General features: G+C 38.9%; 1 protein-coding gene across 1 annotated transcript in view; it reads left to right on the forward strand.

The window, feature by feature from the left end:
* LOC135760329 (zinc finger protein 236-like) overlaps positions 1-17,714 on the forward strand; it is a 40,054-nt gene that overhangs the window by 13,757 nt on the left and 8,583 nt on the right. Inside the window, exons 11-25 of the mRNA XM_065274294.2 lie at positions 1,109-1,312; positions 1,534-1,666; positions 2,407-2,667; positions 2,979-3,139; positions 3,224-3,325; positions 4,978-5,117; positions 5,597-5,697; positions 6,213-6,364; positions 6,450-6,632; positions 6,871-7,162; positions 11,218-11,321; positions 13,035-13,451; positions 13,899-14,044; positions 14,128-14,341; positions 16,909-17,085. Of these exons, the coding sequence (XP_065130366.2) occupies positions 1,109-1,312; positions 1,534-1,666; positions 2,407-2,667; positions 2,979-3,139; positions 3,224-3,325; positions 4,978-5,117; positions 5,597-5,697; positions 6,213-6,364; positions 6,450-6,632; positions 6,871-7,162; positions 11,218-11,321; positions 13,035-13,451; positions 13,899-14,044; positions 14,128-14,341; positions 16,909-17,085 (2,787 nt within the window). The remainder of the gene's footprint in view (positions 1-1,108; positions 1,313-1,533; positions 1,667-2,406; positions 2,668-2,978; positions 3,140-3,223; positions 3,326-4,977; positions 5,118-5,596; positions 5,698-6,212; positions 6,365-6,449; positions 6,633-6,870; positions 7,163-11,217; positions 11,322-13,034; positions 13,452-13,898; positions 14,045-14,127; positions 14,342-16,908; positions 17,086-17,714) is intronic.

The raw sequence follows: 17,714 nt of genomic DNA on the forward strand, positions 1-17,714 counted from the left end.
GAGATTCCAATGTCAACACCTATGGTGAAGTTTTAAATTATGGAAAAAAAATAACAGTCTAAGCCATTAGGTGCACAGGTTAGGAAAGGTGAAAAGAATAAAAGGATAAACGTACAAAAGATAAAAGTGTATGTACAGTGTAAAAACCATTAAATCAATTTTGGCAGCAGAGGCTTTTAATTTGAACACATCTAAAACAAAAACACCAGCTCCACGTAGGTATATAGGACAATCACTGATTCTCATGATTAAAGCGGGATTAAATCTGATTCATTAGTCTCACTTGTAAACTGAGCCCAAATACACATGACTCATGTTTCACAAACAGCTGAAAAGTTTAGTCTCAATTGTTGGCCTCTGTAATCCAGAACATTATCCAGTCTTGTTTTCATGATTTACATCCGCTATTTGCCATTGTTGCTTATGCTAAGGACAGGTTGCGGGCATAATGTTTAATGTATTTTTTGCATTAAAATATCTAAAAACTACTAGCAAAGCATTATATGTTTTGATCACATCTGTACATACATTATCATTTAATTATTTTTAACAGTGTTGGAAATCAGAGAATTCTCAAGTTTTAAAAAGCATTTCAGACCTGTTCTTAGGATGGTGTCATGTCCACATTGTCCTCAGTTTCCACTTTAAGGGGCTAATCACACCAAACGCGCTTTAAACGCTTGGAAACACAAGGCGTGACGCACTGGCTTGTTTAAAAAAAAGAGCAATTTCAGTGCGGTCATTTTTCGATCCTGTCATCTCTTTTCCCCCACCCTTTATTATCTTGTTAAAGGGCTAGTTCACCCAAAAATGAAAATTCTGTCATCATTTACTCACTCTCATGTTGTTACAAAACCTGTATAAATTTCTTTGTTCTGATAAACACAAAGAAAGATATTTTGTAAACCAACAGTTTGTGAGGAGGATAAAGTCAAAAAGCCTTACAAAATACAAATTTTTTTTTGTATTTCCAAGTAGAGAGCATGTATTTAAAGAAAATGTAATACAGTTACTTAAATAATGTATTTTTACTCATTTTATCGTCACTTGTGTGTCCGCTGTACTTCAGCCTGCTGTTAATTCATATTTTTTTTCTTTCTTTGCCCAGGTGTTCGGCCTTTTCCTTGTCCTCATTGTGAAAAGTTTTTTCGTACCTCAGGCCACAGGAAAACACACATTGCCTCTCACTTTAAAAGCACACACCACAAAAAGCACAAATACCCACGAAAGCCTCACAAAAGCAGATTGTCCAGAAGCAATCTACACCTGCCTGATATACCTCTGCAGGAGCCAATACTCATCACAGACACAGGTATCAAATATATCTGTTGTTTGTTTGAAATCTGCCATGTCATAAAATCCAATATTCCATGTTTGTCCTGGGCAGGGAAGCTGCTGTACAGTATGATGTTGAGATTCCCCTTTAAAACAATAGTTTAGTTAAAAAAAGTGTTTATTCAAAGCTGTTAGAAATGCTATGTTTATTTCTTGTTATGGCCATTTTTGTTGCTGACGTTGTCCTTGTCACCGCAGGGCTCCTGCAGAACCAGAACTCACGGGCCGCCCTACAGCAGTATCTGGACATCGTGGAGAATGAGCGTCCGTATAAATGTGGATTCTGCAGCAAAGCTTACAAGAAGTCAAGCCACCTTAAACAGCATATCAGGTGAAAGTTCCTACACAGCGTATTACAAATATGAATGTTTGGAAAGATTAAGACCTTTTAACTTCAGATAGTGATCTTTTGTCTTATAGTATTTTTGTTTATATTTTTGTTATATATGCAGATACCAATAGTAAGGTGGTTATATTAACTTGCATTCTAACTAAATTCTGAAGGTTACATTGTCTGAATGTTATTCATTCTTATTACACAACACGTTAAAAAGCTTGATTGTGATTGGCCTGTCACAGCATGTCCAAGGTATGTTATTCCGAGATAACAACCGCCTGAAAGTAAATAGGTTTGCATTTGCATTTGTAAATATCTGTGTAATAGTCGTTATGAGGTTAATAGCCATGTAATAAGCGAATAATGTACAGTCAGCAGGTTGTTATTGCAAAATAAACCCCTTCAGCGTGATACAAGACCCTCTGTCCTGATCACACTGTCAGGGCTTATTTCTGCGCTAACAACCTGCTGCCTATACATTAATATTGAACATTAAACTAGTGATGTTTCTTTACATTTTCTATACACAGAGCTCAAATTCATTGCATTTTCCTGTTCAGTTTTAATTGACAGAATATTACCCATGACTATTTACTTTTTTAAACTATCTGCCGATAGCCAATATTTTGAAAATAGTGTTGCTTTTATCGACCGATGCCCATTATTGGCTGATATATCTGTGCATCGCTTATCTGAATCCTACCCTAGCTCTCATTATTTCTTATGTCCTGCAGGTCACACACTGGAGAGCGACCATTCAAGTGCCTGCAGTGCAGTAAGGGCTTTGCGTCCTCTGGTGTGCTGAAAGCTCACATCCGAACCCACTCAGGGCTCAAAGCTTTTAAGTGCTTGCTGTGTGATACCACCTTCACAACCAGCGGCAGCCTGCGGCGTCACATGACCACGCACAGCGACATACGGCCCTACATGTGCCCATACTGCCAGAAAACCTTCAAATCCTCCCCCAACTGTAGGAAACACATGAAAACACATAGGTGATACGTTTAGCTCATATTCAGTAATGAACATATGTAAATATAGTTAATGCTGAAAGCTAATCTGCTCAGTAAAAGTCTTTTCTTACAGATGTGTTTTTGTAATGGTCTGATTTTAGTACTACTCCAAATACATCCAAAAGATCAAATTGTCTCACAATATGCCCTTGTGAAATTAACCATAACGTGTAAGAACAATGTGTTGGTTAAATGATCTGTTTAAAACCAAAATGTTTATATTTTTATAAAAGTGCTTATCAAAAGGTTTCCTGTGGGCTCATGTTTAGTTTTTTCGATTGATTTGTTCTCAGATACGAGTTGGCTCAGCAGCTGCAGCAGCAGCCAAGTTCAAGTGACATGCAATCTGCAGGTGTGGTGTCCTCAGAGTCACAGAGCATGCTGGAGGTAGTAGGAGATGGCCAGCAGGTGGCGCTGTCCGCTTCACTGGATGAGGACGCTCTTCAGGACACAGGTAAGAGAGAGGAACACACAAGCTCATCACATCGATGTAAAATTAATTTTAATGTGAAGGATGCAAACATTGTTTAATCCCCAGAATCATTCGTGAGCACGCAGCATGCTCTGCCTGAACACATGAGTCAGTTTGAGACCCCTGCACTGCCTCAGCCAGCCTATGAGCAGCCAGCACTCGCTCCAGGTAACACACATGCTTTCCAAACTAAGTAGTATGGCTGTAAACCCATATAGTATTAAATGGTTTCATGCATTTCTTATTGGTAGGACTCAGCAAGTTAAAATCAAGCAGACTCTCTCTGAGTGTAGGTCCATCATTATTGGTTTACCCCAGGGATGTGTATGTTCACCACTCTTATTTACATTGTATACTAATGATTACAGGAGTCACCATTTTAGAAATATTGTTGTAAAATTTTCAGATGATACTGTCATTCTTGGTCTTCTGTATGAAAATGAGGACATTTACCATTATACTACTGAGATAGCGAAGTTTGTTGTATGGGGTACAGAACACAGTCTTTTAATTAATGTGGGAAAAACACAGGAAATGATTATTGATTTTAGATCAGTTGGCAATCACTCACCTATTATGATTAACAATGAGCCTATTAGACATGTTGCTTCATACAAATACTTAGGTTTGCTTATCGATGATAAACTTTCATGGGATGTGCATGTGGATAATCTGTGTCGAAGGGTGCAACAAAAAATTTACTTCCTACGGAGAATCAGACTCTTTGGTGTCACTCAAAGGGTTCTGTTGTTGTTTTATCATGCCTGCATTGAATCCATCTTATTGTATGGCATAACCGCCTGGTTTGGTAATCTGACAGTTACCTTGAGAGCACAGTTGACTCGGCTGGTGCGTATGGCAATGAAGGTGGTTGGTTTGGGGGTTTACCCCAATCTTCAAACCATATTCGATAAAACTGCTTTTAAACAGGCAAGGAAAATGACTCTGGACCCATCTCATGTTCTTTATACTGAATTTGAATTATTACCATCTGGTCGACGGTTCCACACTGCCAACCGCTATAGGAATTATTTTGTTCCTCTGGCTACAAGGCTGTTAAATTCAAAGGACATGACTCTATGATTGTGAAATCGGTGTTGATGAAGGTGTTTTCTGTTGTGCAGCCCTACTTTACCTTTACCTGTACTGCCCAAGACAAATTTCCCTTAACAGGGACAAATAAAGTAATAATAATAATAATAATAATAATAATACACACTTCTCAAAAAAATATATTCGGGAAGACGGCACTGACAGCCTGTGTGTTGTCTCAGAATTTTTATCATTTTGTAACTGTTGCATATGAGGCTTGCCATAAATTTTATCAAACGTAATGTCCATCTGACACTGAGGGTATACATAGAGAAGCTACGGTAGCTGTCACAGGACAAACATGTCATTGTCACGCTCTGTAGAGCAGTTTGTCCAATTAGGGCTACTTTAGAAACGTGACGGTGCAAAATGGCACTTCCACGTTTTCAAGCATTAAAAGGAAAGATTTTATTTTTACACCACAACAGTGTTATGGGGTCCTGAAAAGCAAACTTTTGAAGTGCAAGTTTTGGCAAATGTCGTCTCAAATATGTGATAGCAGTGACGTCATCGTGTGTGTGTGTTAATTCAGTCTATAGACATGCACAAGTATAATCAAAACAACCTTGGTGGCCTACACGCTGTTTTTTTACCGCGTTGTCGTGTGTAGGCAAAGGTGAAATGTTTTATTAAATATTGTTGTCGTGTAAACATAGCCTTAGTTCTTTTATGCAGATCTGATTAAAGCAGTGTTTGTATGTTATGGTAAACTCTGCATTTTTTTACAGGTTTCACAATATCTGAGGGATTTACCCAACAGGCTCATTTCTCTACAGTTCAACAGCTTCAGGACTCGAGCACACTGGAGTCTCAGGCACTGACCTCCAGCTTCCACTCCCCAAACCTACTCCATGTAACACACAGTGAGGTACATACAGTACCCACACACACACACACACCCAAAACGTATCACCGGCTTTACCTTCTGCACATATAGATGGTGCTTAACCAGAGTAATACTTGACACATCAGTTTACATTTTTAAACGGTTTTTTATACTATATACACATTTCCTGTATTTTCTGGTTGTATTCTATTAAAGAGACTGAGAAATAATTATATATGTTCACTATAACATTGCAAAAAACAACAAATCTAATTGTGGCAAGGTGGCCTAAGACTTTTGCACAGATACATTTTTTTGTTCTGCTGAACACAAGAAAAGATATTTTGAGCAGTGTTTGTAACCAAACAGTTTTGAAGCACCATTGACTTCCATAGTATTTTTATCCTATTTTAAAAGTGGTGCTTCTTGCTTGATTACAAAGATATACAAATATATAAATAAATGTATTTATAAACATCATGAACCAGTATTTATGTACTTACACTTCTGTGTGCCTTTAGACAAGTGGTTTATTGCAAGACACAAGTCAAGGAGAGTTGCAGCTGGCCATCCAAACACAAGACTTCCAGGATGAGGACGAGAACAACAAGAGAGTCTATCAGTAAGATATTTACAGATCATATGTTTGATATCTGTGACAAGTGTCTTCGACATGTGGGATGTGGTTGTACTGCGGTGGGGACATTATAATAAAAAAATGTATATAAAGCTAAAAGCATGTTGATATAGGCTAAAGGGTCTACTATTTTGCTCTGTTGTAGAATAGCAATGTCCCTAATAAACATAAAATAGTATTGTCTGCTATTGATGCTGTGTATTATTTTGTGTGTGATTGATCAGTACTATAAAATGTAAAAACAGATAGATGAATCAAACCACAACAACATGAGCCTGCGATGTTCATCTGCATAGCAGACACAATCTCAGATATAATTGGAAAGATTGTCTGGCTGATATCATTTCTAAATCTCCCAGAGATTGTTTTCAGCTACAGTTCTTTTACCTTAACACATGGTCACACCAGAGTAGTTCAGATTGACCTCCCTAAATAATATTACCTAGCCCTTTTGTTTATTGTTGGGGATTTTTTGCAGTAATGTCTGGTTGATTTCTTAGGTGCAATGTTTGTGATAAGAGCTTTAAGAAGTCCAGTCATCTAAAGCAGCATGTACGCTCACACACCGGAGAAAAACCTTACCGCTGTCACCTCTGTGGAAGGAGCTTTGTGTCTGCTGGAGTGCTTAAATCACACCTGAACACGCACACAGGTGAACCTAACATAAAGATTCTGCCGAACCATTTCTATGATGCATACATGAGCCGCTTTAAACCATTATGTCTTTTTTCTTTCAGGATTAAAGGCTTATAAATGTAATGTTTGTGAAGCTGCTTTCACCACTAATGGCAGCCTGAACCGACACATGATCATTCACCTCAACACAAAACCTTTCAAGTGCACGATGTGTGAAGAGAGCTTCCGCACGGTCATGCTGCGCAGGAAACACATGAAAATCTTTCACGCTGTAGTGTCCAGAGGTAACCATGCCACATCACTCATTACCTCAGTTTATAATTGATTTATTAATCATTAAACAGTCAAGCACAGTAGTTAGTATACAGTGTTTGTAACATATATGATCAGACCATGAGCTGTTTTTAATATGTATATGTTTACTGGAATGTAAAAACAAAAATTCCCAACTTTTTCTTGTATGTAGAACTTAAACTTGTATTGAACCCTGAAATATCCCATTAACTTAATTAATCTGCACAGTTCTGGAGGCCAGTGAGACCGGTGAAGACGATGATGCTTCGGATCGCGCCGGGATTAAAAGAAATCGTGCCAGCATCATCACATTAACAGAAGAGCAGACGGCAGAGCTGGCAAAGAGTGTACCAGGAGACGGGGTCTCGCTATCAGAGAAGGTGCTTGCCCAGACAGCTGCTGAACGAGATCGAATTAGTGAAGTTAAAGATAAATGTGTTGAGCTCAACCAAGAGCCAAAGTTTGCAAACCGCTGCCAGTACTGTCCAAAGAGTTTCAAGAAGCCCAGTGACCTGGTAAGGTAAGTATTTTCGAGCATTAGGTATTAGCCTAATTCACTTTTAATTGTCTGTGCATTTTCTTTTGACATTGATGCGCAGATTTTTTGTTTATATGTGGTTTTATTAGGACATGTATGTGTCCCCCTTAATAAACACAGTGAACTATACCAGTTTATAGATGTTAGCATGAAGAGATTGTATACAGTATAGGCAGACCCCTTACAGAATCCACACCCGCGGATATCTGAAACATTTGCAGGTATCTGTGGATTTTAGCACCTGTCATTGATAAGCATACATACAAAAATATTGGCACCCATGAGCAAAGAAAGCTGTGAAAATAAATCTACAGTGTTTCTCCTTTTGAGCTTAGTTTTTTTTAATCACAAAAATATAATGTTTATTTGAAAGAAAGCAATTGAAAGTGTGTGTGGGGGGGTTATGAAATAAATGTTTTTTTCTAATACACACACTGGACACAATTATTGGCACCAGTAGAAATTTGATGTGTAAAATATCTAAAGTATATTCCCATTGATCATTGCACACCAAGGTGACTAGAAACATGATGCTGTCCATTCATGACATCTTGTTTAACATGAGAATAAATACAAAAGCCCCTTAATCATTCATCACAATGGATAAAACCGAAGACTTTATTTTCTTATGTGCAACAAAAGGTTGGCGAGTAAGTAGTTAAAACAAAAAAAATTATTTATACAATCAGGACAATAATGAAGACATTTTAATCAACTGTAGATGATCTGTTAACTACGTGATGTCGTCTTAATATGATTAACCTCAAGAATCTGCAGTGTCAGTTTAAATCTACGGTAATACTAATAGATTTTAATTATTTAATAGCAATATATGCACTATTTTAGACAGAATCAATGCACAGTAGACCTGACAAACCTGTTAAAAAATGTTTTACATGGACATGACCTTAACATGGACACTATTCAGCAAATATTTAAATGTAATCCTTTAGTTCAGGGGTGGGCATTCCTTGTCCTGTAGGGCTACTACCCTGCAGAGTTTAGCTCCAATCAAACACACCTAAAAAATCCAATCAAAGTCTTCAGGCCCATCCCATTTCTCTGTCTTACTCATTACTCTTACCCCTCAGTTTTGCACGTTCACGGCTATCCCAATTGGGCCTTACTCTCACGTGAACATGCAAAACTAAGGGGTAGGAAAGAGAAATGGGATTGGGATTAGTGTTCCATGGAAATGACATACAGGTGTGTTTGATTAGAGCCCTTTTCACACAGACATTCCTTAAAATACACGAGAAAGGCATCCTGGATTTTTCCGGAATCGTTCGATTTTTTGTTCGCGGCAGTGGCCTAGTGGTTCATGTAGGTTGTCTACAAACCGGTAGGTTGGTGGTTCAATCCCCGGCTCCACTGGACCAAGTGTCGAGGTGTCCTTGAGCAAGACACCTAACCCCAGCTGCTCCCGACGAGCTGGCTGGCGCCTTGCATGGCTGACACCGCCGTCGGTGTATGAATGTGTGGGTGAATGGGTAAATGTGAGGCTAATTGTAAAGCGCTTTGAATGGCCATAGGTCTGTTAAAAGCGCTATATAAATGCAGTCCATTTACCATTTACCATTTGTTCATTCACACTGCCATGATTACCCGGCATCTGATGGTCCCGGAAAGACACGTGACCTGTTGAAAGTCCCGCCCTCTCTTCTATGCAGCGTCTGAAGTTTCCATTATTTATTATGTCTATCTCCAGAAACCACTCGCGTGCATTTTTGTTTATGATAAGACTATAAAGGAGCGCGTGACGCGCCATTCTAATGCTGGTGAATGATCTCAGCTTCTGAGTGGATATTTGACGAGCTCCCTGATCTCTGCTTTAATACAGTTTCAGACATTTCTCATTGTGATTTTTATATGCATTTAAAACCCGCATTTTGAGGAGCTGAACGATATATCTTGTTGGGATGATGTGCGGGTTTTTTCGTTTATTATAGCTCAAATGAGCACGTGACGCAATATTCTTTTATGCTGCTGAATGATCTCCGTTTCAACGCAGTAGGTGACGAGCTAACTTACCTGATATCTGCTTCAGTCCAGTTTGCTGACATTTCTCGTCATGAATGTTGTAAATCCCTTATTTTAAAGAGTTGAACCAACTTCATGTTGCCATGTCACGCGCGTCCTCACTACGGCACGTGCGTCATTGTTTATGCGTCTCATTTATAATTTCCTGATAACTGCTTCAATCTTGTTTGCAACATTTCTCGTTTTAAGGAGCTGAACCATAACTTTTGTTGTGATGACGCGTGCGTCCTCACTACGACACGCCCATTACGGCATTCTTTCGGCTTCTTGTTCACACAGAGGGTTTTCCGTGTATCTGACTAGGTCCTCTTTCCGGCAACGATCCCAGAAGATTAACGGGACGAGTTTGTGTTCACACAGACGCTTGTCTGGCAATTTTACGGGTATTTTCTGGGACCAAAGGTCTGTGTGAATGGGGTTTTGGTTTAGTGCTCAACTCTGACAGAAGGTACTATATCACCATACAGGGGTTTAAATCTGATATAGCTCCGGTTTCACATGGTGTTCCCCAGGGTTCGGTCCTTGGACCACTGCTGTTTATCATATACATTTATCCATACTACGCAGGCATGGATTTCATTTTCATTGCTATGCTGATGATATCCAAATCTATCTAACTATCAACCCCTATCACCCACACCTTCCTGACTCACTTACATCCTGTATTAGGGACATCAAGCGCTGGCTGTCTTTGAACTTCCTCAAATTAAATGACAACAAGACTGAAATATTGCTGATTAGCTCTGACAAAGCGGTAAATAGGTCGGATTTGTCCTTTAAAGTTGACGATGTTCATGTAAAGCCATCCAACTCTGTACGTAACCTTGGTGTCTTATTTGACTCATCTCTCTCTTTTGCCCCTCACATCTCTGCTGTTGTTAAAACCTGTTTTTTTCATCTTCTAAATATTGCACGTCTTCGACCTTCTCTAACTCAAACTGATACTGAAATCCTTATTCATGCCTCAATCACATCACGCCTGGATTACTGTAACGCTCTTTTCACTGGTCTCCACAAAAAAAGTATTGCGAGGCTACAATACGTTCAAAACTCGGCAGCTAGGGTTCTCACGTCCACCAAGCGCACAGACCACATAACACCTTTGCTACGTGAACTTCATTGGTTACCAGTCGCTTCTCGTATACAGTTCAAGATACTGCTACTTACTTTTAAGGCACTGAATGGTCTAGCACCATCTTATCTTGCTGAATTACTCCACAACTACTCTCCTGCAAGATCCCTTAGATCAGCTGAACAGGGTCTTTTGTCTGTCCCCCGTTACCGGTTGTCTACTGTAGGCGGCCGGTCTTTCAGCATAGCTGCCCCCAAACTGTGGAACTCATTACCTTTGACATTACGTAAACAGTCATCTCTGTCATCTTTCAAGACACAACTGAAAACATACCTCTTTAGCCTACATTTCGGACAAACTCTGTAATATTGTAAACTTTTGGTGTTTTTGTGTTGTATGAAATGTATGTATATTTCTGTAGTTGTTAATTCTTGATGTATTGTTATGTAAAGCGACCTTGAGCTTTGGAAAGGCGCTATATAAATTAAACTTCTTCTTCTTCTTCTTCTTCTATGGGACAGTGACCCTCCAGGACAAGGAATGCCCACCCTTGATTCAGTTTATGCTAAGTCTATCTTAATAAAGCAACAGGGTTATACACAGCACTGCTCATTTCAGTTCCTTCTCAGGATTTCACAATTGTTCAAAGAAATATGAGCTAGTAAGAGATGTATGTAATTAAGACACTGTGTGATGAGAAAATATAGAGAGAAGTTTTTAGTAAAAGAGTATGTATGTTTAGAGTTTATGAGGCTTAGGCTTTTTTTAAGATAGAGAGGTCCAATGATTGAGTCCCAGAAAATCTTCTCGGTGATGCAGTTTGCCCATCACAAAACCATCAATGTCACAGAGGTTCATAGGAGAATTTGCCACTACTGGTGAGAATGTTCAAGTTGAGTGTAAGCTGTCTTCCTCTGTTTTCCAGACATATCCGAATACATACAGGCGAAAAACCGTACAAGTGTGATGAATGTGGGAAGAGTTTTACGGTGAAATCCACACTGGACTGTCATGTTAAGACACACACAGGTGAGTCAGATCTAACAATGTATGCTGCGATCCCCAAAACCGGAAATTAGGTCTGGATTAAGTAACATTAAAAATATTTAGTAACATTCAAATATTAGTTTTACAAATTATTATTTTTGGGATGAGATGGGAAATATATATAATATAAACTGTGTGCATGTGTTTAATTATCATTATTATTTAGTGGTACTTGCTTTTGTTCTGTAGTGATTAAAAAACATTAAAGGTGCTGTAGAATGTAAAACTGTATTTATCTAGGCATAAATTAATAACAAGAGTTCTGTACATGGTAATGACGTGAGCAGAAAACATGATTGTTTCCTCCTCCTTATGAAAGTGACAAGCTTGTCAGGTATTCAACGCATACTCGAAATCTGACCTCCGCATTTAACCCATCTCAGTGAGTAGTGAACACACACACAATCAGAGCAGTGGGCAGCTATTCCAGTGCCCGGGAGCAAATAGAGTAAGGTGCCTTCGCAACCCGCAGGCCATGAGATACGATCTGGCAGCTCTTGGGTTTCAAGCCCGACTCTCTAACTGCCCCTTATTTAATGCTAAAAACAAAGTTGTGACTGCTGAGTTAGCGCTATATGCTAGTTAATGCTATATGCTAGCGTTTAGGATGAAGTTCTACTATTGACGTTACAGTTATGTTTTGCAGGTCAATACTGAAAAAAACACAAACTTACCACTCAGAAACGTCTATTAACAATCTCCAAACAATTTATTAGTCCTAAAACTGTGTATGTTCTTCTGATACAGACTTGGACATAAGATCTGTTTACACACACACAGAGCTACTGGAGAAGCTGCTCTGAGAAACAGCCAATCAGAGCCGAACTCAACATTATTATTCATGACCAATTGTCCCCACAAAAATAGGAATACCAGTATTTTCTTGACCTTAAGGGGGCATTTTGAGGTATCCATGAGGAACCAAGCTTATAAATCAAACAGAATGATGTTTATTCAAAATCTGAAGTAGAAAAGAGAAAGTTTTCTGTGATGGTTTGGGGAAGGGAATAGAATATAGAGTTTGTACTGTATAAAAACCATAAAGTCTATGGAATGTCCCCACAAAACATGGAAACCAGAACACGCACACATTTTATTTTAAGTAAATAAAATAAGTTATCAAAATATAAAAAAACAGGCTGTACACTATGCTTTCAAACTCTGGGGGCGTGTCTTCTGTCGGGCTGAAACCACGCCCACTCAAAGGAAAGATGCCGTCTCTCTTAACCTTTAAACTGGAACCACTTTAACCTCAATGAATGCTCGCGATTGTATTAGAAATGGAGACAGGCCATCCTGAACTCAGTACTCAAAATTCAGTAGTACAGTTCAGAGATTTTGTAACATGTTTCAGCAATACATTTCTAATGCTGCGTACACACCAAACACTTAGCATCGCGTTGCTCGCTCTAGATTACTTGCGGGATTTAACTTTGTGTCATGCAAATTTTATCACTTGAGTTGAATATTTTCAACTTTGCGCGAAGGCACGTTTGAGGCGAACCGCAATCACGCCGCCCAATTTGCATCGCCCGCGCTAGGATGCGTCTGATCGCGTCTTTGCATTGACCTTGTATGTAATCTACTCGCGCAAATCGTTAAACTCACGTTTGGTGTGTATGCCCCATTAGATTTATAATGTGTTCAGAAACAATTGTCAGAAATGACTTTACTCTGTCTCATATGTCTGTGCAGGCCAGAAGCTGTTTAGCTGTCACATGTGCAACACAACCTTCTCCACAAAGGGAAGTCTGAAGGTGCACATGCGTTTACACACAGGTTCCAAACCCTTTAAGTGCCCCCACTGTGACCTTCGCTTCCGTACGTCTGGTCATCGCAAGACCCACATTCAGTGTCACAACCGACCCTCTGAACGGAAGGCCAAGCGGAGCTTAAGCAATGAGTCACAAGGAAGACAGGAAGACCATAGCGTTCATCAGGCTCAGCATTCGTCCTCTGGTGCAGACAATCAGCCCTTGGGATTGTTGCATACCACCACTACAGATCCAAATATCTACATACCTGGAAACCAAGTGCTCATGGGCCAGTATGACCCACATCTGCTGCAACAAGGGCTGGTGGGGCAGGCCATACTGCCAGCTACCGTGTCAGGTAATAAAAGATGACAGCCTTAAGTAAGCAGCCATTAATCGCTATACATTATATGAGCCATATGTGAATGATGGGGAAAATAAAGTCACCTTTCAGAATGTTTGAATCTGCTGTTATTTAATAGACCATGTTTATATTTGGTGAAAGTTTATTCGTTTAACAGATGAGGAATATGTAGAGCGATGTTTGCGGCTAGGTCAGAGTTTTATTAACAGTAAGACCAAGTAAAGTTGTTAGATATCTGAAAATCACATATGTTTGATTGGATCATAGCAGATGAAGAATTTTTGCTTTGATGTCAGAAATTCCGTCTTTTTTTATAATTTGAAATACATTAGAGATTGAACTTGGTTGTGTCTGTTGTTTCATCCAAAATAAACCTTAAAGATTTCACCTTGAGGCGGGGTTTAATTTGATTTGTGCTGTTCTTGTTCTGTCTTGACCCAGCCGGGGGCGATCTGACCGTCTCTCTTTCGGAGGGTCTTGCTACACTGGAAGGAATTCACTTACAGCTGACGTCAGCCAACCTGGTTTGTCCAAACGTGCAGATATCTGGGATTGACCCCAGCAACATCAACAATATCACACTGCAGGTAGCGTCTCCACTTTAGAAGAGATTGTTACATAGGTTTTGAGTGAAGATGTAAAGTGGTTTTGTTTTTATGTCTCTCTTTAGATTGACCCCAGTATTTTACAGCAAACACTGCAGCAGGGCGGTTTGCTGTCTCACACACTGACGACTGACACGGCCACTCACCTCATGACCGCTGGAGATGCTTCGGTTCCTGCAAATGTGGTGATCCACCCTCTCGGCGGCCTCTCGCTACAGCCAGCCGACCCCTCAACCAGTGCCACCACCAGTAACCTGACAAACGAACAGGATAGCACTGGTATTTCCCCATCTTTACAAAATCAAAACAAACAAGTCCATGTCACATTTCACCCCACAATTTCAAATGAATGAATAAGAAAAAAATAACAATTTGGATTAATATCCTGTTTCTATCTGAAATACATTGGAGAACTGGTTATGTTTGCATAAACACAAATTAATCTTTAGTAATTGTCGACACAGTTCTTCTCTTTTGTGTCTATTGCAATGTGACAGTACATTGTTTTTATTCCTTTAAGCAGAGGTTTGTGCCTTAAATGGTGCATTTACTGCCACCCACTATTGGCATAGGTTATCAGTGCTATATGAAATTGTTTTTAACACAAACCCCAGTCTGTTTATAGTGTTATCAGCGCTTGGTTTTTATCTGCCCCTGGATCAGCACTTTGTTCTCGTTTTTGTCTTGTCAAACTAGCTGGTCATGTTATAGTTCAAATACCCCCCCCCCCAATATGTAAATAGAATTGGGGAATTATAGGTTTGCATATGCATGTTATTCTATTATATTAGAATATAATTCAGCTTAACTATACCATAATAATGCCAAAACTAATGCCTTTACTTAGGTTCTCTATATATCACCTTGACCAAAAGGGTGGGCTTGATGCGAGCCAGGGCGGGGCATATTTCAGGGAGTATGGAAATTGTTGGTTTGGCTCAAATATGGGATCAGTTTGTGAAAATAGTGTCTCTCAACTGAGGTTATTGAGACCATCCTTAACTCTAGAGCCCCCTTACATTCACCTCCCATTTTTTTAAACACTAGTTAGTGTGTAATGTTGCTATAATAGCATAAATAATACCTGTAAAATGATAAAGGTCACTGCCAGGCGATATATTTTTTAACAGAATTCGCCTTTCAAAGCCTACAGCGAACGGCCGGTTTGGACTACAAACTTTCTTTAATGACTTCAGTAGAAAAGTTTTTTTTTTTTGCTAAACTCCGCCCACAGGAATACGTCTGTCGCTAGCTAAGCTACAGCAAGCTAAGCTGCTATCGAATCACAACACATTAAACAAACTACACAGAACTCGACTTCTTAGAACAAGGAAGACATCAGCCCATATTTAGGACACTGGAAACGGCGATATAGAGATAAGTAAATTGTTTGAAAAATAATGTGTTTTTTACATGTGAAACATGAACACATGTTATAGTGTGACCTGTAAACACAATCAAAGCTTCAAAAACACAAAAGAACAGGAGCTTTAAGAGTAAATACTGCAGCCTTAGCTGCTTTCCATTCCCCTCTTACTGAGGGTCTTTAGGGAGTCATCTATTAGTCATGTGTTTCCTGTGTGGTACATCGAGTCCTCATTCTCAGTAAGACTTTACTGTTCTTTTTAAAAGGGATCGTGGCATCCTTTGAATCTATTTAGTTTTGTACAGACAAACTTCTGTCACTCTATTATCTTTTCTTTTGGCCATCACCTCTCTAAGGAGGGTAGGTGACCTTTATACATTATCAGCTTCTCGTTCAAGAACGGGTTATATACCTTAAGTTCCTAGTCATGTGGCCAGGACCTTAATTCTTCAGGCCTTTCATCCTCCTCCTCACAAATTGGTGTATCAACAAGAGTATTCTTATTTTGCCCTGTTAGGGCATTAGAAGAGTATTTGAGAAAGATTTCTCTGTGGAAAAGATCTGATCCACTTTGGGTTTGTTTTGGAGCCTTTTACAAGGGTGAACCTGCCTCTAAGCAGACCATCAATAAATTAATTGTGGAAGCTGTTTTTCTATCTTATGAGGTGCGCAGATTGCCTTCACCAACACTAGTCAGTGCACATTCTACTAGAAGTTGGTCATCTTCTCAGGCCCTTCTATCTGGGGTCTCCATGCAATATGTGTGCACTGCTGCAGGGTAATCCACCCTATACACCTAATTTTACAAGTTACTATAGTTTGGACCGCTCACACTTACCTGGTAATCAGGTTCTTATGTCCTGATCTGTGCATAACACGCTTTGCAACAGGACAGACACAAATCCTTATGGCATAGTGGACATTCGTTCCCCAAAGTGTCATTTCATGACGCAGCGTCTCATTCCCTATCTCAGGTAACCGAGGTTACAGTTGTAACCGAGACGTTTTCTGATACACATATAATTATGTATTATTTTTGCTGTATTATTTGTGTCCCCTTCAAAAATTGCTCTGCATACATTTTATGTATATGTAAACTAATTTTTAAAATGTCTTAAGAATGGTTCTAAAATAATATTTTAATTCAGCTTAATTCATATTTTAATTCAGCTTCACCTAAGTGATCAAATGAATTATGTAGCAAAATCTAGTACAATATAGAAGAAATGTTTGTCAAAGAAAAATGGCAATGAAAAAAAATCTATTTATCTTAAAAAATGGCATTTTGTTTGAATTTTTGAGTCAAATGTGACCAATTCCTTATTTATTTTAAAATCCTCTATTCCCCATATACCAGATTTTATTAATTTTGTGTAGTCGTAGTGCTGATGACTGTAAATGTCAGCTGTGAAAGCAAGTGTGTTTGCTATCATTTCATCAGACAGCTGTGCAACTCATTGTTATTTTTGCCTCCTGTCAGTTTCTCAGGAGCTTTCACAAGTGTCCGGCACTGCAGGTCTTGTGAGTGGTGCCAGCAGTGCTTCTGAAATCACACTAACCATCAATAACTCCAGTCTGACACACGCTCTAACGCAGACCAGTTCAGCTACATCCACATCCACCAGTGGCACACCGGAAATCACACTCACCATCGCAGGTGCTCTGTCTGCCCATGAAACACTTCAGCTTTTATAGATCAAAGGATTTGTATCGCACTGTAACGGCAATAGATGTTACAATCTCTGGCATTGTTTTTAAAAGGACCTTTATCCTTATTAAACTGGATTTACATTTGAAATGAGTAATGATTCTTTGTTTGCCTTTTCATCATTTAATTTAATACATTTCATAATTATCTTCGTCCTGTATCCTAAACATGAATCTGCCAAAAATATTATTATCCATTGCAGATAAGATTCTTTAATACAATTGCAGTAACTTGGTTTTAGCCAGAATTGCTCAAGCATTATACATTATTTATAGGGATAGTTCACCCAAAAATTTCATCCTCATGATCTGTATGAATTTAGTTTCTATTTTGAAAAACAAAAAGAAAATATTTTGTTAAATGATGGTACCCATTGAACGCCATCATATTTTTTACAACTATAGAAGTCAATGGTTACAATCAGCTCTGTGCTTACCATCATTTATCAACATATCTTCTTCTGTGTTCATCAGGAAAATAAATTCATAAAGATTTAAAACAACATGAGGTAAAATGAGTAAATACTAACTAGTAGACATGCCTTGTAATAGGTTTTTAGCGAGGAAATTAAGCTACAA

Source organism: Paramisgurnus dabryanus, chromosome 13, assembly GCF_030506205.2.
Source record: "Paramisgurnus dabryanus chromosome 13, PD_genome_1.1, whole genome shotgun sequence".
Classification (NCBI taxonomy): domain Eukaryota; kingdom Metazoa; phylum Chordata; class Actinopteri; order Cypriniformes; family Cobitidae; genus Paramisgurnus; species Paramisgurnus dabryanus.